This window comes from Anoplophora glabripennis, unplaced genomic scaffold (assembly GCF_000390285.2).
Source record: "Anoplophora glabripennis isolate ALB-LARVAE unplaced genomic scaffold, Agla_2.0 scaffold7, whole genome shotgun sequence".
NCBI classification, from domain to species: domain Eukaryota; kingdom Metazoa; phylum Arthropoda; class Insecta; order Coleoptera; family Cerambycidae; genus Anoplophora; species Anoplophora glabripennis.
In genome coordinates, this window is record NW_019419456.1 from 1,135,348 (window position 1) to 1,158,489 (window position 23,142).

The 23,142-nt window shown below is 36.1% G+C and overlaps 1 protein-coding gene across 1 annotated transcript in view; it reads left to right on the top strand.

Annotated features, from left to right (window-relative positions):
- The window catches only part of LOC108910657 (polycomb group protein Psc-like), a 117,596-nt gene that overhangs the window by 56,576 nt on the left and 37,878 nt on the right, over nucleotides 1-23,142 (top strand). The window contains exons 3-4 of the mRNA XM_018715348.1: nucleotides 466-556; nucleotides 8,133-8,330. Of these exons, the coding sequence (XP_018570864.1) occupies nucleotides 466-556; nucleotides 8,133-8,330 (289 nt within the window). The remainder of the gene's footprint in view (nucleotides 1-465; nucleotides 557-8,132; nucleotides 8,331-23,142) is intronic.

The following is a 23,142-nucleotide window of genomic DNA, read 5'->3' on the forward strand; positions in this document are numbered from 1 at the left end:
ATAATGCGATCGCCGATTGCAGTTTCAAACAAAATTAGTGGTCACGTGACTTGTAATCGTTATGAAGGCTTTGTATTAATAATTACAATAATCTATATTAAGAACTCAAATACAATATTCCATGTGCATTGTGTACACAAAATTTTGTCTCAATATCTTCATTTGATCCTGGTGGAAGTTCGAATACAAATTTTCCCCTATGGGTTTCCGAATTTCCGTAGTTAAAATTCGGGACACCCTGTAGATAAGCCAAAGTTCCTTTTTTAATAGGTGTCGATATTGTTTAAATTTTACATCCGATGTGCCTCAAGGATCTTTCTTGAGGCCAGTTTTGAACTAGTAGGTAGCTTAAAGCTTTAGACCTCGACTTATCTAAGATCGAACAGACTAGATTCACCTCAACTGTCTCTCTTAAGGCCACTTTATTAATTTTTGAATAAATTTTTTTTAATTTATATTTTTCAGTTTGTCGAAGCTGTATCATCAAGTTCCTGCAGGAGAATAGTTTCTGCCCCGTCTGCGAGGTCATCATTAACAAGGCCAAGCCCAATTTGAAGTAAGTACAGCTTATTTAAGTTATTGTTCCGACATTTTGGGAAAGATTTTCTGTGTGTATTCCACTTCAACTAATTTTTGGACTATTATTAATTCTTTAAAGTTAAAATTGCATTTGTCACTATTACATGTACCTCCCTTGATGATATTCCATTTACATTCCTTATTTGTGAAACTTTTAGAATATTCAAGAGGCTAAGATCGGGTGCATATTGTGGCCATTGGTCCAACTTCGTCCATACTGAGTATACACATTTTCTCGTATATTTTAACGGGATGCCTCGTTGGATTTTTGTTAAAAACGATATGCGCGGTAGTATTTCAAGGACGCAGACGCCATTTTCCGCACCCAAAAGTTGCGTTGTATCGCTCGCGGGCCGTTCAAAGTGAAATTTCGTCTCGCCCTTGTAAAATCTCATTTTACAGTCGAGTTGCTGTCGTGATATTGATTCCGTCGGCGTCCGCTGTTACCTACCGCCTTTGGCGCTGTTAATCATTTAATTCGATAATTAAAATAAGTGCCTCTAATTGATTAATGTGTTAAATATTGACGACGCGCCGTGGACGACTCGAATGTCACCAGAGGCGTAAAATTTTCATCGAATTGGGGGTGGAGCTGGAGGCGATCGTTGATTTCAGTTGGCAAGAAAGTTTTCAGAAGTGGGATTTCTGATTAAAAAAATATTTTATGAGCTCAGGAACCAAGTACATATGTCGATATCGGGTGGAACGGTTGTCTACTTCACTGCCTTTTACTAGTTTGTTGCATAGATAAACAGGGGATTCAAATGTTTCAGTTTTATAAACTATGCAATACAATATGATCAAATTTTCTTAAGGCAAAGCAATATCTGATGCAACTGATCTGTTTTGGCCTCGTTCAAAATAAGTTTATGAGCAGTACATAGCCGTGAAAATTTCCGCATGTCTAAATTTATTTCATCAGTTAATATTACTATATGGAAATGAATAATATACCTGTATATCATCAGCATACTGGTGAATTTTGCAACTATGTAGAAAAATCTGCAGTGTAGACAAAATAATAAAGGGCCCAATACACTACCCTGAGGAACTCTTTTATTTGTAACCCTGAAATCTAAAGATTTATCACAATACAGCACATTTTGACGCCTGTTGCATAAATAATTTTTAAAGAATAATTGGGGAATATCTCCAAGACCAAAAATATTTAAGTTTTTTAAGCGAATATTATGGTCCAACGTATCAAAGGCCTTGCTTAAATCTCAGAAAGAATCATGCAAAGTACTAAGATTTTTGTCATTTGATCGGAGTATATCGTCTGTGACATCTAAAAGGGCTGTAGTTGTGCTATGGTTAGCCTTAATTCCCGATTGATGCAATGGTATAATATGACTTGCAATAAAATAAAAATTAAGTTGCTTACATACGATTTTCTCTAAAACCTTAGAAAGTGTAGGTAATAGACTGATGGGTCTAAAATGAGACAGGTTTGTGAGATTTTTGATTTTAGCAACAGGACGTGTAAGTATGTCTTTCCAAATATCGGGAAATTCTCCTGAAGTGAGACACCTATTAATAATAAAGGTGAAATGCCCGATTAATTGTGGAAAAAAATAAGTCTAAGGTTTTTATGTTCATTCCGTCTGCACCTGTAGCGTTAGATTTCAATTTTCTTAATTCTTTCTCAGCATTGACCCCAGTAAGCTCAAACAGCTGGTCAATATTGCTACATATATGATCATACTTATCTAAAATTTTCACTATATTCAATGAAACACGTACATTAGGTATAGAATCTATAAAAAAAATCATTTACAGCATTGGGGTCATCATTACTAATTGACAAATTCTGTTTTTTCAATTTAAATGTTTAAGTGCAGCCCAAAAACTTTTGGGATCAGTTTTTGATATATAATTTAGATTCTTCCATGCCTGTGCAGTCCTGTTTTGTTTATATCGAATAAAAGCCCTGTTCTTCAGTTTCATTATTTTTTTAAGATTACTTGTTAGCCAAGGAAGGGGTTAGAGGATTAGTGAACCTAGATGTTTTATAAGGTGCATGCTTATCAAGTAGTATATTGCAATTAACATTTAAGAAGTGTACCATTTCACTAGACGTATCGAATGTGTATTAGCACCCCACCTTACTGCCATCAAATCTACTAAGAAAATGTCGTAAGAAAAATTAGAGAAATCTCTATAGATTCGTACAACAGGAGATAATTTGTCTCTTTTTAATTTAATATTACATGTCACCATTGAATGATCCGGTATGTCACACATTATGACCGCTCTATCCATAATTCCGTAATCATATTAATGTCATTAACAATAATTAAGTGGATTAATTAATTAATCTTCAAGCTGCTATTTCTTGATAAGGAGTTAGAACTTTATTCTGTAGACGTTAGGCAGCCGCATTAAAGAACTGTGGATTTACTTAGAATTTTTGTTAATTCAAGCGCTAGCCAAGGTCAAATCGGAGTCGTACAACCGCGAATGGGCTATAATGTTATACATTCCCGCGTACTCGGTGAAAGTCGGGTAAAACTCGCGACAACCCAAACGAGTCGATCAGTACCCGATGGGAGATAACAATTTCGTCAATCGGGGGACCCCGGCCTCCAACCCCGTCCCCGCGCCGCGCCGTTACCCCACCGCAACGCACCGAGTAGACCGCGGCGCGTTTCGAAACATCGCTGAAAAGTCGCCTAGCCGTGACTTTTGCCAAACAACGGCGGAACGCCAGACGGAATTCAAGTTTCTCCATCGGCCCGTCCGTCGTCTTTCTCTCTCTGGCGGACGTCTCGGTCGCGCGCGGCGCGTTCCCACGTTTTCTATTCGCCGGCCTAGGCGACGAGCCGAACTCTACCGGCCCGGCGACGGCGGTTATGTAAATCTCGGCCTTAATTGTAATTAGGAGGATAGCCCTCGGGTGTCCGCCGCCGCGGTGTCTTTTTTCGGACTGCCATCCGCCGGGAAGGACCAAACAGGTGCTCGATCGAACGATACACGTGCTTGGGATGATTGTTTGGTCCTTTATTTAGGGTAGTAGACCACGTTTTTCGTCATTAATCCGGTCAAAATAGATATTTGAATTTACAATAATTCGCATAGAGCTAAATATTGTTGTAGGTCTTTGGTACACTATTATAAGTAAAGTCCCCACCGATCCCATGCGTACTAAAAAATGTATTCAAGGTCAAAGATCGTAAATATCGGTTTTTGCATTTTTCATCATAAAAATAGATCAGAGAAAAATTGTATATCATGCACCATTCCTGAGATATCCTCATTTCAAAAGTTGAAGAAGTCGCATTCTACATTATATGCACACATTTCCGCACCACCTATGAGGTAGTGTACTCGCCGCGTTTTTTTAACGTGGTTTCCCCGGTAAGCATACTCCAGGATCGATTGAAATTCAGTTTTATAAGACAATATTCTATTCAATAAAAAATGGTACTGTTAGGCTATGATTAAACTGGAACAAATTTTATTAATTTCGAGAAAATTTTAATCTGACTGATAATCCTCAAATGCTACTTCAACAATAATGTCTTATTCGCCTTCTTCATCTTCTTCCTCTTGCTGGATATCTATGAATTGTTGGCTCCAAAATGTTACCTATTAATTTCCAACCCCAGTCTTCTGGGTTCAGATGATTCTCTAGCCACACTTGAACTTGATAGTACATATGATCGATATAAGTGTTGAGAAGCAGAAGCAAATGTTGGAGGAAAACAAGATAGTTATACATCATCATTCCTGAGATATCACCATTTCAAAAGTTGAAGAAGTCGCATTCTACATGATATGCATACATTTCCGCACCACCTATGAAGTAGTGTACTCGGCGCGTTTTTTAACGTGGTTTCCCCAGTAAGCATACTTCACGATCGATTGTGATTCAGTTTTGTATAAGACAATATTCTATTCAATAATAAATGGTACTGTTGGTTATGAATAAACTAGAACAAATTATTGTTAAAATTTTAATCTGACTGATAATCCTCAAATGCTACTTCAACAATAACGTCTTCTTCGCTTTTTTCTTCATCTTCTTCCTCTTGCTTGATATCTATGAATTGTTGGCTCCAAAATGTTATCTATTAATTTCCAACCCCAGCCTTATGAGTTCAGTTGATTCCCTAGCCACACTTGAACTTGATAGTATAATCGATATGTGTTGATAAGCAGAAGCAGATGTTGGAGGAAGACAAGATAGGTATACATCATCATTCCTGAGATATCACCATTTGAAAAGTTGAAGAACTTGCATTCTACATGATATGCACACATCTCCGCACCACCTATGCGGTAGTGTACTCGGCGCGTTTTTTTAACGTGGTTTCCCCGGTAAGCATACTTCACGATCGATTGTGATTCAGTTTTATAAGACAATATTATATTCAATAAAAAATGGTACTATTGGTTATGATTAAACTGGAACAAATTATTGTGAATTTCGGGAAAATTTTAATCTATCTGATAATCCACAAATGCTACTTCAACAATAATGTCTTCTTCGCTTTTTTCTTCATCTTTTTCCTCTTGCTGGATATCTATGAATTGGTGGCTCCAAAATGTTATCTATTAATTTCCAACCCCGGTCTTCTGGGTTCAGTTGATTCCCTAGCCACACTTGAATTTGATAGTATAATCGATATAAGTGTTGATAAGCAGGAGCAGATATTGGAGGATGACAAGATAGTTGGTACTCTTTTATTGTTTCGTGTATTTTTTTCAAAACTTAAATATCTATACTTGTCTATAGAATCATTTTTTTTGGAGCTCCATATACAGTAAGTGGAAAGCGAATCCCGGTTGTGAAGATGACTTCTATAGAAGAGTCAATCTTTTTAAATACTTCTGCGCAATCAATTAAATCATTACGTTTTTTAAACAATTTAGATACTGATGTTTTACCCCTTCTGAACATTGCTGATATAGTATCACAGCCAGTTATTGCATGTAAAAATAAGATATGATTTGACATTTTGGATAAGCAGATAAACTCTTTGATGAATATATTTTTGATTGTTGATGAGCCTTCCCAGATTTCAAAAAATAAACAATCTTGTCAAATGGAGTTCGTGCAGTCAGTAGTATTAATAAATCGACATCTTCACCAACAACGATAGTTGTATTTGTTTCATTGATTTGTTCTATTGCTGTTTCAGTTATAAGGACATCATTGTCATTATCAGCTTGTTTTAGTACAATGTTCGCAGTTGCAAATTTTTCACATAACATTGAAATGAAGCGAGACTTGTTGTGAGTATTTGCAAGAAATTATTGTTGGTTTGTTGGAACTATCATAAATTGATCAAAAATGACATGAGAAGATGAAGATGTTTTTGTAGTTCGACGACGTTGTTCTGCAGCTTAAATGTTTTTCTTATAATCAGTATAACCATCAATCACTATAGTCACTCTATGACCAAAATGTCTATGTACGTGTTGAATGTATTTATCAAGAATATCAAGCTTTGACTGTTAAATAGTTCATAGTTGACGTAGAGCGTAGAGAGTATACCACTAGCTCTGGTTGTAGAAACGCTTCTGATTCTACTGATTACTGTAACTAAAGCTGCTTCAGTTATTATTTTTCGACTTCCGACTATGAAATGGTTTGTAGTTGTTCGGAGTAGCGTTTATTTCGTTTGTAGTTCTTCAAAATTTAATATAGAGTCTGTAATCCAAACTAGGTATCTAAAATCGTGTTTATTTCGTTTGTAGTTCCTCGAAAATTTAACATTATGGCTGTAAAATCGTTAATAGTTGTACGCTGTACAGTAGCTATAGCTGCCTCAGTTTTGTCAAAGAACAAATCATTTGTAGTAGTGTTTATTTCGTTTGTAGTTCTTCCAAAACTGACGCAACTGACGTTGTAGTGACGCTTATTTCGTTTGTTAGTTCCTCGAAATCTAACATAGTTACTACTATAATCCGAGCTAGGTATCTAAAACCATTTGTAGTAGCGCTTATTTCATTTGTAGTTCCTCGAAATCTAACTCTGGCTATAAGATTATTTGCGATTATTTGTAGTAACATTTGTAGTATTTGGTTGATTTTGAGATAAACTAAAGGTGCATACCATTTATTTTTTTCAAGATAATTTTAGATACGGTCAAAATTGATGTGAATGTAAGTAACCCTTCCAGTTATTTCTTTAAAAATATCAATAAAAAAACTGGGGTGGAGTGAAGGAAATTTGCTGTAACGTCTTTCTATCGAAAATTCTACCGTTATCTGCACTCGACCCTAAATTATAATCTAATAAAGTGGACCCTTTAGCTTCATATTTCCTCGGTAGCGATCGGAAACTAAGCGAAGGAGACCATCTGCCGACAACGTAACAGTTGCAGGCTTATTAGCCCCGAAGTCAGCAATTTTTTCAAATTCAATAAAGGGATTCCCCAAAACCTGCCAATGCTACACAGTCTTGCATAGTTGATGCCCTCAGTCTTTATCAAATGTTAAAAATAATGGTATTTCAGACAGAAGACAGCTTGCCACTTTTGATTTAAAGGTTAGGCTTTCGCATAGCTAAGATTTGAATTTAAAAATATAAAATCATTGTTTATCAAAGCATTTCGTGACAAACAAAAATGGTAATTAAATTTCTTCATAACAGGTTCCATCCAATATGGTTTTGTTATCTGGAATGGGTAACACTGTCTCCCGTAATGATTGTTTTTATTCTTTATTGGAAAAACCGCATTCATTATCTTGTGGACGATAAATTTACGTCTATACTTCACAAACGACAAAAATCCTGGCTATTATGTTAGCGTTTCGATCATTATCATTACATTATCTCCAACACCCATATCTACTAACCACATGCTTACGATCCAAAAAAAAAAAAAAACGCCGGCACGAGGCCAGCTATGAACGACATCATCGACTTCCTCCTCTATTCGACGGAAACGTTATTGACGAGCCAGAGGAGCGAGCATGCCCAGAAGACGACGGCGCGTGCCGCGGGGTGGCGGGGGCGGTCGAGCAGCGTGGGCCCCACGTGGCGGATCTCCAGGAGACAATAGAAGGGCTAGGGGGGAATTCGGACACGTCGAAACGTTGCGATTTTTCTCTTTGTACATGCTCTCGATCGGTCTGAAGTGTTTGTTTGTTAAATAACTTTTAGGTTCGTTCGAAATGGAGGTTACATAGATCCAAAGTGTAATTTCGACACTTGTAGCAATTTAGATGAAAATATCACTGAAATACAATTAAAATTTGGTAAATAGTCATACAAATTATCTGACATAAAACGCTTTCAAAGCAACAAGCTCAGCATTTATTGCTTATTCATTACCTACCTTAAAATAGAACAATTTACTATTACCGCAGCTCCAGATCATTAAATAAATTGGACTTGTTGATATTTACGTGAGCAGTGCTAGAATAATCTTTTTACTGATTAAAATGAACGATGGCCTTTGTTTTGGTCAGCCTTTGGTGTTCACTAAGTCATCCCCTCTATACTGTTATCATTCTTGCCCCTAATTCTTAGTGGAATACATATATATCTTCTTCAGAATGTCCCTAGCCTCTGTCCTATGCCAACATTCTGTTGTTTTCAGATTGGACAAGACCCTTCAAGACATCGTTTACAAGTTGGTGCCCGAGTTGTTCCTGAAAGAGATGACCAGGCGGAAGCTGTTCTACCAACAGTATCCCCAAATAGCCGTCAGGGTGTCTCCGGAGGAGAGGGGGGAGGACACTGAGAGGACCATCTTCAACCCCAAGGACTGTATAAGCCTTTCGATGGAATACGTCAGGTGAGTGCTTATTGTGGCATCAATAATTCTTATTAACTATTTAAATGTGCGAAAGAATGTATTTTCGATAAAAATTGATGCTAGAATTGATGCTATTAGAGAAAGCAGTGTCATCAAATATTTAACTAAGGAACATAATAGACATAGACTGAAGGTATATGGCGACGAAGCTGCGTCTGATTCTAAAGTAAAATGTTGGTCAAGGCGATTTCGGTGAGGTCCTGAACCCTCTGACGATGAACGAATAAGTGGCATTCAGCCCAACCAATCCTGACATTTGCAAGGAAATGGCAATATTGATTCTCGAATGTCGTGACTTGAAAATGTTTACTATTGTTAATAATACAAATATCTGAACTAATTGTTTAAATAATTCTTCATGATAAACTAGGCATGAGTAAGGTTTTATCAAAGGGGTTCAAAATCTGTTGATTCCCGAACAAAAAATCCGTGGATTGTAAATTTCTCAAAATTATTTGATATTTTTGAATGTAGACCATAACTTTTCTCTAAAAATACACTTTGGAACATCACTGGGATCTATCCACATGCAATGGGCTCACCCACCAATCCCGAAATAGTCGACGTCCAATCCATACTCCGCCCTTGTTACTCCTCTGTCGGACTACTAACTATTAGTCGGGGTTTGGCTCCGTCTGACATTTTGCAGACTAATAATCAATTGAAAGAAGATATTGGTATCCATTTTGAAACATGAATCTTTTTTTTCTGGTGAAATAAAGAATAGTTCAAAATTTTTGTCAACTGGAAAAATTTTGTATCAGATTTAACTTCACTAGGATCAAAATTTTGATTTAGCCACAATCATTTATTGCATCTGCATCATTATTTTTCTTGTATGTAGGTACCATGTATCTATTTGTGACGAGTGGTAAACCGCTATTGATACGTGGATACTGGATAGTCACAGATATCCCACGATGTCCACATATATCCTGGAATGTCCACAGGTTTCCCGAAATATCCCTAGATGTCCTTTTATATCCATAGATATACTTTGAAAGCGGACGGGATATCCTGTGTACAAATTTTGGTCGCGGTTTGTCCCCCGACTTGCGACACTCGGTAATCTAGATTTAACCCCAAACTGGCCGTAAAGTTTTTATTCCTCGCCGAATGGCGTCTCCAATTACGACGTCGGTCCCTCCGTCCACCGCCCACTTGACACGACAAGGCAAAAAGACCGTCGAGACGCCGAACGAGTCAATCGCCGGTTTGCGTCGCAATAAAAAAAAAGTTTCGCTGTTTAGCCCGTCGGTTTCCGGGCCGGAACAATTTGGCTTCCGGCGGCGGCCGACAAATCGTTCTCGGGCCGAACGTAAAAGCCAGTGGCGTACGAAATTTCCTAAGCCTGGTAATAAAGACAGACAAAATGTTTCATCATTTCGGATAATGTTTAGTTTATAACTTAATTTCACATTTTCCTTAAGCTCTTGACACCCTAAATATATCCTGGAAAAATCAGGTCGATAGCTTTAATAATTTCTAATTCGTAAAAGATTTGAAACGGCCCCTGCTGTGACGTCACATCACTCGACTGGCTCAGCCCGACCGCTTTATACGTTGTTATCTGTTGTCTCACATTATTTCTGGCATAGTTTTAGTTTTTTCCTGTTTATTGGTGTTTTTTCGTCTGTGAAAAGCATTAAAAGTTGATTAAAGAAACCTTTGCGCTAAAAGGATCAGTTAAGGGTTATTTTTATTAAACTACTTTTGCCCAATCAAAAATCGCACTATATCTTGCACAACTGAAGAGTAGTGCAAGAAGGAGATAAATCCGTTCATTTGTAAAATTATATTTTTACATAAGAGTGCTCTTTCTCTCAAATATGGAAACTATAAGATAAAATCACTTATTCATTCATTACAAGTACAAAGAGTGTGTAGCTGAGAGTGTGCGAAAATTACGTGGAATTTTCAATAGAAGGTAAGCAAAACTGTTGAATTTGGAGCAGAGATCAATCCTCTGGTCAATGAGTGACATGTGGTGTGGATTTTAAGCTGGTGGGGTGATTGGTCCGTTCTTTTTTGTAATCGTGCGTTACTTTTGGAACACTCTTTATTTGTTTTGGTCGTGTGTTTTAAAACAGTATTATTGTAAGCAATAAGTATGTAATAGTTTTGTGTATGAAAAACGTTTTGAATATTACTTAATCAATTAATCATATAATGTACGTGACGCTCAGCCATGTGGGCTAGCCCTTAACGAGTGGTATGACGTCACAACATGGCTTCCGTGCGTTTTCTCGTGCTCCTTTTGCATTAATTCATTTTAAGGGAGAAATTGTTGAAACAAATTCAGATTTTTTGCTCAACAACTAATTATGATCTATATTTTCCGAATATAAATTAAAATGAGCCTGTTGGATTTTCTCGAACAACATCGAACTGGACAACTCGGATTAACATTTAGACGCGTCTCCGACCTTGAAGTAAACGTCATAATCTGTTTAGAAGTGATCTAACCGTGGGACTACAGATGTTTCTTGAGGGAATACCTCTTACGATTTATTAATAACGCTGCACTGGCCAGGTGGTCGCGTCGTTCACGGAACTAATTCGTACCAATAAGGTGGCGATGAGAAGCCGGTCAATCACTGTCGGCCTCATCCACTCGGTTTTAAAGAAGAACGCGTTATTTATCGAGGTCTCGAATAGGCACCTGTCCCGTAATGGACCGAGTATTATTCGGCAATTAAATTTATCGGTGTCTTAAGTAGTGTATCTAGGTGGAAATGTGTAGGGATGGAGTATTTGGACCTGGATCAACCGAGTGTTGAGGCGTTTCTTTGTATAAATGCATAGTTATTATAGTCTTTCCGAAGTCAGTTGAACATGTAAAAAACGCCTGGCAATAAAATTTAATGACTTTCATAGGCGTCCCTAAAAAAGTTTTATAATAATTTGTATATAATGTGTGGAAAATTTCTATTATATGTTCGTTTGGCCAACAACGTATTTTAATTATTTGTCCTCAAACAATTATATTATATTGATGGTAAATTTCGTTTTGTTCTGTTTCAAAAATAATAATATTATTTTTCCCTTTCGCAATTGTAATATCAATTATTAATAGAAGGTGCCTATAATAAATTAAACTTACCTGAATCACACCAAATTCCGCATTGCTGCACTGCACCTGCTGGGCAATATGTCAACCACTTGTCAACAGCTGAGATTTATTGTCCAGTAGACCAATGCAGTTGTGTTTGTATTTCGTTTGCCCGCGCTCGAATTCTTCAACTGGGCGTATACATTTCTACCACCACGTTTAGTTCAACCAGACCTGTGTATGGGTATGGCTAAATAAATATGGGAACAAGTTTTTCAAATATTTCAATACCGAGTTGCTGCGTCAGCGACCGAATTTGGTACATACTGTCAACCTCTTGGTTCTTCAATTGATATAGGAAAGACTATACTATATGTTCTGCGGGGTTTCTGTAAAACTTAAGTCGAGACGGGAGATACTAGATGACATCTTATATTTCCATAAAGTTGACAGAAAACGTCAAATATTCCTGTGTAAAAGTTGGCTCGTGTCAGGATCGTTAGAGAAGGCAAACTTTAACCTTGAGTGATCTAATGGCTTTGCAGTATTACTGAAACGGGAATACGTCAGCGGTATTATAATTTGATTTTCTTCATCTATCTCAGTACCTATTAGTTATTTGAATTATTAATCATTTTAATAATTTATGCGTTAGTCGATATTTCTAAACATTACAATTGCTACATTTTTATAGTTTAAAATATGTAAAAAACAACTACAAAAACACAATTCGGTCTACAGTCTATGATTAAGTAGTTAGGTAAACCAAGTATTTTTGATGCTGCTACAAAAGAATGAGTGAAAGTCAATTCTTCTGCATTTGTCTGAAATAAACTTTTCAATTACTTTTTCATTAAAGTTTGGTATTTCTCGCACCATTGATATTTCAATAGATAGCGTTGCAAGTGTCGTTAGTTTGTCTTTAAAATCTAATTTAAACTTTTGCAATATTTTTAAAAACACACCAGAAACAATACTTTCACTGCTGCGCGACAGTAACCATGACCACCGTTGTAAACACTTTCCAGGTTTAGGGACGAGCTATGAGGAGCCCACGTATTCAATGTTTTTCAAATGAATTTTGCAAGTCCAGTTAAACTGACTGCACTTTACAAATTTAACATTTCCTTTTCATGTTTCATAAGGTTAATATATTTAATTACCTAGATCGTCGGTTCTTAACCTTTCATTTATCGCGGACCTCTTTTCAATATTTTTTTGCTGTTCTGAACCCCCAGTTGGTCTCCGATCTCAATTGAAGAACCAAGAGGTTGGCAGTATGTAACAAGTTCGGTCGCTGACGCAGCAACTTGTCATTGAAATATTTGAAAAATTTGTTCCCATATTTATTTATTCATACCCATATACAGCTCTGGTCGCCCGCTTGAAGAATGAGCGCGCAGGCAAATGTGGCACAAACACAGCCGCACTGGGCAACCTGGCTATAAATTCAGTTGTCAACAAATGGCCTAGCAGTGCAGTGCAGCAATGCGGAGTTTGGTGTGATTCAGATAATTTTAACTTATTATATGCATCTTCTATTAATCATTCATATTACAATTGGGAAATGGAGAAATAAGAGGAATATTTTGTTTACTAATATTATTATACAAATGGCAATTTGGAGACCTGTTGAAACGGAACAAAACGAAATTTACCATCAATACATTAACATTGTTTGAGGACATAAATAATTAAAATATGTTGTTGGCCAAATGAACATATAATAGAAATTTTCTACACATTATAGGTATACAAATTATTATGATTTTTTACCTTTAGCAGAAAACTTTTTTAGGGAGCCCTATGAAACTAATTAAATTTTATTGCTAGGCGTTTTTATGCATGTTCAATTGACTTCGGAAAGACTATACTTACTTAGATGTAAGTCCCAATTTAAATGAGTTTGAAGTATTAATTCCATATTGCATACCAAACTTAAGTTTTGGAAAGATAAACAATTAGTTACACTGCTTGCTTCTATTTTTTTTTTGTTCTACAGTTAGCAATTTGATTATATTCTCGTTTTAGTAAGTAAGTAATTTAAGTAATAGATTGTCAAGGTTATGTTGACATAATTTACATAGATTTTGTAAAACTTTTGACCGTATATATCAAGGAAGAACCCTAGCGAAATTACCTAAATATGATTTTAGTGATTCCCTTAATACAATTCTTTAAATCATATACCTAATGTTTGCAACTCATAAATATTGTTCTTAACTTCTGGCATTTCCCAAGGATCCAATTTAGACACTTTGTTATCTTTATTGTTTATAGACGATATTATCGAGTACAAATGCATTTTGTTCGCATATGAATTAAACATGATTGTGTACTTACCTACACAATATCAGCTTAAAAAAATTGGGACTTGGTGTAATATGAATAAGTTATAGTAAATACTTTGAAGAAACGGCCCGTAGAATTTGAATATAAATTAATTTCGTTAACATTATCTCGATGTGATAGTAATAAAGATTTGGGTATAACCTTCCACGGCTAGCGGTGATTTAACACACGTATCAATTTAGTTGCGTCGGCATCTTTAAAGATGTTAGGTTTTTAATTAGAAATTGTGAGCACCGCAACGAGCAAAGTTTAAAAATCCCTGATTACTCTTACGTTAAATCTAAAACAGGATATTTTTCGACTAAATCGGATCCCATTTTATAGATATAATGATGGAACTACTGAAGGTATACACGGTTTAATATCTTGCAAGACGACTTGATCATGAAGTGTTAATTAAGAATTTTCAATGTGCCTTAATTATAAAACGTATAGTTCTTGTTCAAATCTGGTTTATTAAATTCAACATAATGAACTTGACTGTTGATTTTTTTTGCATGCATTAATATTTCATATTTCCAGATATTCAAAGAGACATGTCGAGGTTTTTGTGTTGCTATTGATCAATATAATATCGAGCTCACTGTTTTTATCTATACAGGGTGATTAACAACTTATCCAAAAAAATTTGGGAATATGTAGATGCGGCATGAAAAATGGAGTCAATATGGTAAAAAAAAAATTTCTAAAATCTTTATAGTTTTCGAGAAAAAAAATTATTGAAAATGTAGTACTTTCCACCATTACATCGCTGGACATCTGTAGTCTCTAGAGTCTTTCGCATTCTGTGCTTTACGCGTGGAGAGCCATGTTTCCCCAGCAACTTCGAATACTGAAATCCGATTTTACAATTGGCATTAACGTCGTTGCGATAGTATTTACAATAGTTTTTTAGTAGATAGTGTCAAAAATGGCTTATGTGTATCTTTTTATGTTATGGTGAAGCAAGACAACATCTGTGTTAGTTCGTAGAAACTGTGTAAGACGGATCCAAATGTGTTTATATGTCGGTGGACAAAATTTTGAACAGTTGTTGTAACAACAGGTATGTCAAATTATTTTATTAAGTAAAACCACAAATTAATTTCATGAATTAATAATAACAATAGCGGCAAAAGCATTTGAATTTGCCGATATAAAATAGGTGCTATAAAATTCTATTTATTTCTTTCCTTGCGAAAGTTTTTGTCCGTTTTTAATTACACTTCGCCTTATGTAAGGTCAGGTTTTACAGTGGACCAGTTTCCAGTGCCGTACAGAAGTGTATTTTTAAATCATTTTCGAACTCCACTTTTCATTTTTTTTTTTGCAAAATTGTATCTGTAAGAGTCCCCTGTATATCCAATTTTTTTTATTTTTTTGGATAAGTTCTGAATCGCCCAGTATGTAGTTTTAGTTTATAGTTTCATATTTTTATATGTAATCTTACAGGTTTGTAGTATTTGGTGCATTGTTACTGTTTGTTACGTATTATTTTGTCATAAATCACATGTATGTCCTGTAATTGGGTTCCAGTTTGTTGGGAAATAAACACCTATATAGAATAAATAAAAAATAGATAGATAACTTATCTCAAAAAGGGCCCTTATTTAAAAAAATATTTCCTCACAATTGGCTGATCTGATTTTGACCATTTTTTTTAAACCGTACGTTTATTCCTCGATAACGACGCCAAAACAGACATTGTTACTGAAATTTCAGCAACAAGATGGGGGAGAAATTAAGTTGTTTCTTTATTCAGGTCATTATCTCTGTTATTAGCTAATTATACAGTAAGAAACAACTACTCTGCGGACTACATGTCCCGTACAGCATTTAATTACACCCTCAATATCTAGGAAATAACTAAAATCATTCTTCCATACAGACTGTTTTCGAACTTCAATCCTCATCAATATACCGTAGATGAGACGACCTACGAACGATTTACCTGTTTGGATATGTATGAGTGTTGGTGAGATATAACATGCAAAGTATACGTCACATCTTTAATGTTATTGCTATTACGACTACGACTCGTAGAAAACAGAATTGTTGTTTCCAACAATTTCATTAGTATGTCCCAGTAGGCATTGAGTACCGATGCCGTTTGAGATATGGCATATAGGGTGTTAGAAGTTTGACTATCTTAATTTTAACAAACGAGATACAATATATTAAAATAAAAAAAAAACCTTATATGACAAGGGTCCTAACCTGAACCATTTCCGAGAAAAAAATCTCCAACTTGATGTACAAAAGTTCGATTAATTAAGGAATATTGACATAACTGCGTGCTTAGAATACCATAAAATACAATGTTTTTATCACTTTTTCTAACTTCTTTATGCTTAATTCTAAAAAATAATTAGCGTTGTAATAAATTTAAAATTCGATCAAATTCATATCGAGCAATGTGACGCGGCGATTAACACGAGGTACTAAGCTGTCCAGCAATACGCAATTCAGTTAATGTTGGTATCTGGAATTGAAACGTGTCGGGGTGTTTTTGCGTAAAACTATTTCCTTTTCTTGAGGTGTTTTCCAGCGAGTGGATTCGAAGATGTCGTGCTTGCATCGAAAATGGTGGTGGACATTTTAAGCATATGTTGTTGTTTGTTTTGTACTTGTGCGTTTGAAAATTGAATTTTGCTTTTTGTTAAGTCCTTAAATTATTTTTAATACGTGTGATTTCTTGGACGACGTAAATCTTAGGGTACTTTAATTACATATTTTTCAAATTCATAATTTGATTAAAAGTTAAGTTCCTGTTTTAAGAGACTCATAATTACTAAAATTCGAGCTAAAATTTAAGCACAACACTATTTTTGTACTAAAAAATCAATACATTTTATTTTATTTATTTAAAAACTGGAAAACAATTGTCTTGAAATTTACTAAATGTTTCGCAGTAATAGTTGTTTACATTTTTTCCGTAGGACAAGTCTGCTGTTTAGCGCTGTTATCACGTTGTGATGAAACTCCCCAATATTAATACTCGCTGATATTAATCTCATGTTGAAGTTATGGCACTCATACTTCTTACACCCTGTATACTGCATCATTTGGGATGACCTCGGTTGTTAATTGAGACATATAGTTACATTAAAGTCCACCAGTTTATTGTAACAGTTATAAGTCACTAAACAAATCAATGACAATTTGTAGACTTAACGACACTGGAAACATGGAACGACATTGATCAGTAAAAGATTAACATGTAAGTCATCGACGTGAATTCATTCATTTATTGTCACAGATTTTTTTTATTGTTGTTATTACTGTTAAGAAAATAATAAGACTACAGAGAAATTAGCTATAATTTTTACCACTTCTCTGGCTCATTATCTCCTATAGAGTCGCCCGCAGACTGCGTCCCGATTTTCCTTTTTTTTATGTAAACGGAACATCACTTCTCTCAGTGTAGCGGAAGTCACAAAGGGGCCGCCCCGATTCAGATAGCGCCGTATATCAAAGTCCCACTTGCCGCCTAATCTCGTACATTGCCGGGCGCCCTATAAATTTGTTCCGCGGGCAAAGGGACAGGTCGACGAGGTGTACGCAGGGCTTATTAGAATACATGTAGGGCGCCCCCTCTGAGGTAAGTAAGAGCCCCTATTTGCATACGTCCGTATGTCAGGTGGGTGCCGATTCGAACCCCGTCCCTTACCGGGGGATGATAATTTCGAGGTGGAAATTTTGATCGTGACGTCCGCGAGATTTATGCAGTACCTGATGGGGGATTGCGATTGAGAACGGATGTTTTTGTCGGGTTGTGATGATGGATTTATGGCGAATCGATTGGGTGCGGATCTGGCGACGTATTTGTCCAATGTGTTTTAATGAACCGAAAGTAAAGTGGACGTTAATGTGTAGTAGTGATGTAACGAATGCCAGTTTTTAAGCATTCGCGAACGCGAATGCGAACATCTGTTGTTGACATTCGCGAATGCGAATGCGAATATTCAGTTTTTAAATCTAGCGCCTTTTATCTATGATTCAAAATATGCCGCGCGCGACGCACATAATATTTCCGGTGACAGCGGCGCTAGAGACTAAAGAAATTAGCGTTGTTAAGTTGGTAGAACGGTGTTTTTGTATGATTGAAATTTTGTTTTGTTTTCGCTATCGGCTCAGATGAGTTTGTGAATTGTGAGGTTAGACTGTTGTTAGTTATTTCTTATTTTTTTTGTTTAATTTACCTGATATTGTTTTCACATTCTGTATTTTTCTTTCACGTTCATATTCGCAAAATATCAAAGATATTTGCGAATGCGAATGCGAATATTATAAATCAAACGAATATTCGCGAATACGAATGCGGATATTCGTTACATCACTAATGTGTAGGGTATTTCTGAAGAAACAATCGAATGCCCATGGACTTAGTTATGTTGTTTGAGGGGTAAAACTAATTAATTAGTCACAACATTTTAAAAAACAATTATGAGATGTCCATTGGGTCCATCCAAATACTGTAAAAAATAAATAAGAAATGGACACATTCAAAATTATTTAAAAGTATTTCTCGACACGCCACTGGAATTTGGTCGACTGTAATACCTGACTTGGCGCAATGCAGGCATTGACATGTGCAAAGCCTTCATAAATGTTTACAAGCCACGTGACCACCGAGCTTAGGCAGCCAAACATTGCACTGTCAACTAAATCTCTAAATCTTGGCGTTACCATTATTAATGATTCGTTTACAATGAACAACGACAAGGCGTTGCGTCTACGCAAAAAAAATTTAATCGTACAGAGGACTCGTACAAATACAATTTTGTAAAAAAAATCAAAAATGGCTGTTTGAAAATGATTTAAAAGTACACTTCTGCACGACAATGGAAACTGGTCCACTGTAAAACCTGATCTTACGCAAGGCAAAGCATGCGGTCGGCAAAGTGCAATAAAAATTAACGGTCAAAAAATTTAAAGAATTTCTTTCCCAAGAAAATACATAATAAAATTTTATAACTATTTTATATCGGCAAACTGTTAGTGTTATTATTAATTAATAAAATTAATTTGACATACCTGATGTTACAACTGTTCAAAGTTTTATCCACCCACGTGTAAACACATTTGAGCCGGTCTTACCCAGTTTCTACGAACTAACACAAATGTTGTCTTGCTTCACCATAACGCAAATGCTTCACCATAATACAAATGTTGTCTTGCTTCGTCATAAATTAAAACGATATCCATCAACTCGAGTTGCTATACACGTAAGCCATTTTTGACACTTGAAAAACTAATGTAAACACTATCGCTAAACGTTAACACTAAAATCGGATTTCGGTATTCGGAATCGCCTGAGGCCACGCGGAGAGAGAGAGAGAGAGAGTGCATTGCGCACAGCGCATAACGCTAATAACGCTAGAGACTATAGTAGTCCAGTGATGTACGGGTTAAAAATACTACAACTTCAATAATTTTTTTCTCGAAAATTTTTCATGACGCATCTATTCCCGAATTTTTTTGAATAAGTTGTGAGTCACCCTGTATATAAGTGAAATTTTCTCTCAACTGCTTTATTTTAGCGTATTCAATTATGATTTTTATTATTGTTATTAATTCCTAAGTGCTTGTTAAATGTAATCACTAATCAGTAAATGCTAATTAGTATTTTAATCAAGAAAAAAATTGTACTTGCATGATATTACAACTGTTCAAAATTTTGTTAACTGACTCGTAAATATATTTGGCCAAGTCTGATCAGTTTTGACATACCAATACAAATCCTCCTTAGTCTCGCTCATCCTGCACTCGTAAATTTATTGATAGTACTGTAATATGTTCAAGTAAATCATCCACTTCGGTACTATACACTTCATTCTTTTAACTATCTGCATAAAAAAATATCGAGAGGATTTAAAACAGGAGACCGCGGTGACCATACCGCTGGTCTTCCTTGTCCAATCCACTTGTATTTCATTAAGATAATCTAAAACATTTAGTTGAAAATTCGAGATGCCAAAAAAAATAGTTTAATTAATGAACAGGGAGCGCGGGAAAACGCACGGAAGCCATGTTGTGACGTCATACCACTCGTTAGCGGCTGGGTCCCATATAGATCTATGATACCTCTAGCTGGAGAAGCAGACAGAAACAAAGTGTTGTCATGCGTATTTTTTTCTTGAATGTTTTTTTCAGTGCAGTTTCTAGTTAAGCAAAAATAGTTTCACATAAATAACCCTTGACTATAATACTATTGGTGTATAGGTGTCTTTAATAAAATATTTAATCACTTTCACAGGTGCGAAAATACCGGTAAACAAGGAAAAAACTAAAACTACCACAAATAATTATATGGAGACAGTAACTATTAAGCGTGGGGTCAAGCAAGTCGAGTGGTGTGACGTCACATATGCATTTGTAAATCGTTGGACCGTTTGAAGTATGTATTTTACGAAATGAAAATTAGCTATTAAGCTATTTCAAGTTCCTAGAAACGTACGTTGTGATATGAACAATATTTATTTATCTCATTTAGCTTCATCAGGTGTAAATCTGTTAAGCATTTTGTTATATCAACCATTTGCAAAATCTAACCCGTAACGGATAATTTGTCGAACAATTTGCCTGTTATTTTTTCACAGTCTATAATATATTCTTCTATTGCTTCAATATGATGTAGACTCCTGTGATATCTATCTATTTCATGATTTGTAACTTGGAAAACTTTCTGGAAACAAGCGAGATGCTGTTAACACATTTTGTCGTACTTCGCCATAAACAAAAATATGTAATATCCATTATGCTATATACATAGGCCTTTATGCTATATACATAAGCCGTTTTAAAGACTTGCAAGACTGATGTAAACCATAAACCACGATAACAAGAGTTCTTGCTTCTGAATGTACGTGTAGCCGGCTGAGCGTTCTAACGTGAGGGACGCGTCCGAACAGGGGCGCCCTCTCCCGTTTCGAATTTATCAAAATTAAGGAAGACGACGGGCAACGTCGAGGCGGACGGGCTACGGATGATTAATTCAATTTTCCCTTTCGCAGCCCACTCTCCAAACGTCGGCATAAAGGAGCTTTGTGCGCCGTGTTAATCCGAGTTTTTATGCGAATAATTGGCTTTTAATAAACGACCGACGCTGTGGCGGAAGCCCGAGGCAGGTAAAAGGAAAGATGACGTCTCTCGAAGAAATGGGCAAGTATGCTGAAGCGAGGTAAACTGGTCAGTTTTTAACAAAGTTCCTGATATACCAGAAACACTCTTAGTGAGAAAATTGACTCGGTTGTAAAACTACATCTAAAGACTGCAGTATATCAGTACAATGGTTTTTCTCTTTTATCTCCAAACAATCTTATTTTTACCTTTTTTCCTTTCATATTTATATATTTTTTTTAACCTCCAGCAATAATAGCTTTATGACCAAGTCGATTTTATAGACTCATTTGCAACAGCTTTCATAGGTTTCGGATTCTCTTTTGGCGAGTCGCATTTAAAGAGAAACCCATTAACTGGATGACGAGAGGATCGTACTGTGTGCAGGACTGGGGCGGTTCCTTCATTAGTACTGTAGGGCTTCAGAACCACCGAAATTATAACAGAAATAGGCAACTAAATTCATGTTTTTATTTTAATATAAACATTGCCCAACCCAAACCCAAACTTTACTAAGACAGCGGTAATCACGCGGCTCTCAGAAATCATCGGATGTGATCAACACCATTGGAACACTGAAATCTTCACTTGTGGACGTGAACGGTGGAACAGGCCGAAGCTCGATCGGGTTTGCCTCGAATGCAGACGAAAACCCGCCAAATAGCTGCATCTCCGGCAGCTCTTTGGGGCGCTTGAGAGGATGGCTGTGTTTCGTTGCTTTTCGCTCCGCTAATTTAGACCTGAAGTTTAAATAAAAATGGAATTTGTATTGGGTTAAACTAAATTTCAGGAACTTAAATTTTATTGTTGTTGTTAACAGTAAAGGATTTAATTATGAGACTTATTGTATAGAGTTGTGTAAAAACATATTCGACAATTTAATAAAGACATATTTGCGGAAGAACTGGAATTGTGATTGGTCAGAAAAAATGCTGGTTGAATGATTTCCGGGCTGGTTTGTAAATTTCTAATGCTTCTTTGGATAGTCGGCTATACAGCGAGAGATATCGAACGAGCTATCAAGACACATACGCCCATGGAGAAACGGGAGTACTTAGCGACAACGTATCTACTTTACGTGAAAGGTTGTACAGATAAAATCGGGCGTTTGAAGAAGAGGAATATCAGCATAGTATTCAGCACTGTAAATTAGGTGGGGGCAGCGTTTCCAAAGACCTGCAACAACGATCAGCTCCAAGCAGTGGCGGCCCGTGGATTTGAATACAGGAGGGGCGCATTTTGAAAAGAGGACGTACATCATAAGAGTTGCGGGGGGTGTGGGGGGCGGTAGCATCCCGCTTAGCGCCGCAGGCGAAATATTTTAAGGGATTTGAAGGTCATTGTGTTTTGCAAGTACCCCAAAATGAATACTGTCAGTGTGTAAAGTAGCTACTTAGATACAATGCGAGAAATAAAATTCCAACGTGTGGGGGCTGAAGTGGATAATCGATCAACCAACCCAGTTAGGATGTAATTATGTAGATTACTGTAATAGTTCATTCTGTATAGTTTTTGAAGTTCCTTTAAAAACATGGGCATCACTAAGATGTTTATCTAAAACGGGATCAATTTTTGCACTAAGTATAGTCTATCAGTTCTAAAAATACCTCTTTGTTTACCGAGTCACTTTTTTTATTATGTCCACGAAGAGGAAGGTTACATGTACCACATAGTTTTAAGATATTTATAATTTTTGAAAGAAGCAATCGATTTTTCTTAACTGTTTCGTTATGACTATTTATTTGTTCTGCGTAAGCACTATTTAAACAAGAAGCAATATTTACTATTCCTAAAAGTAAAAAACTCACCAACTTATTTTTGTGTTTCTTAATTTTAATTTCTAAATGTTTCAAGTCAGAAACTCCAGTTTTCGTCCAGTTTTCTTCGCCTCCTCCAAACAATAAACATACAAAACAAAAAAATCTATTTGTTTGGTCACAACCACACAACCACAGGGTCTTATCATAAATGTTTTTATCAAATTTGCGAAAGCCGGCCCACTTTTGCACTCTTTCTGCACCTGAACTAAATTCAACACTGGCGTTGGACGTCCGTTATTTTTCAATTCGACTTTTTCCTCTAAACTTAAATTACTAATAACAAGTTTTTTTATTTCACAAACCCTCATTTTAAACTTAAACTTATAAAATATAATGTCTTAAAAAGCGCCAAAGCAAAAACAAAACACGTATAACCACACTTCAGTGATACGGGTTATTGCCTCATGGAGTCCCAAAACAAAGCTCGCGAGCCTATCGTCGCCTATCCCCTCCACGTGCCATACGT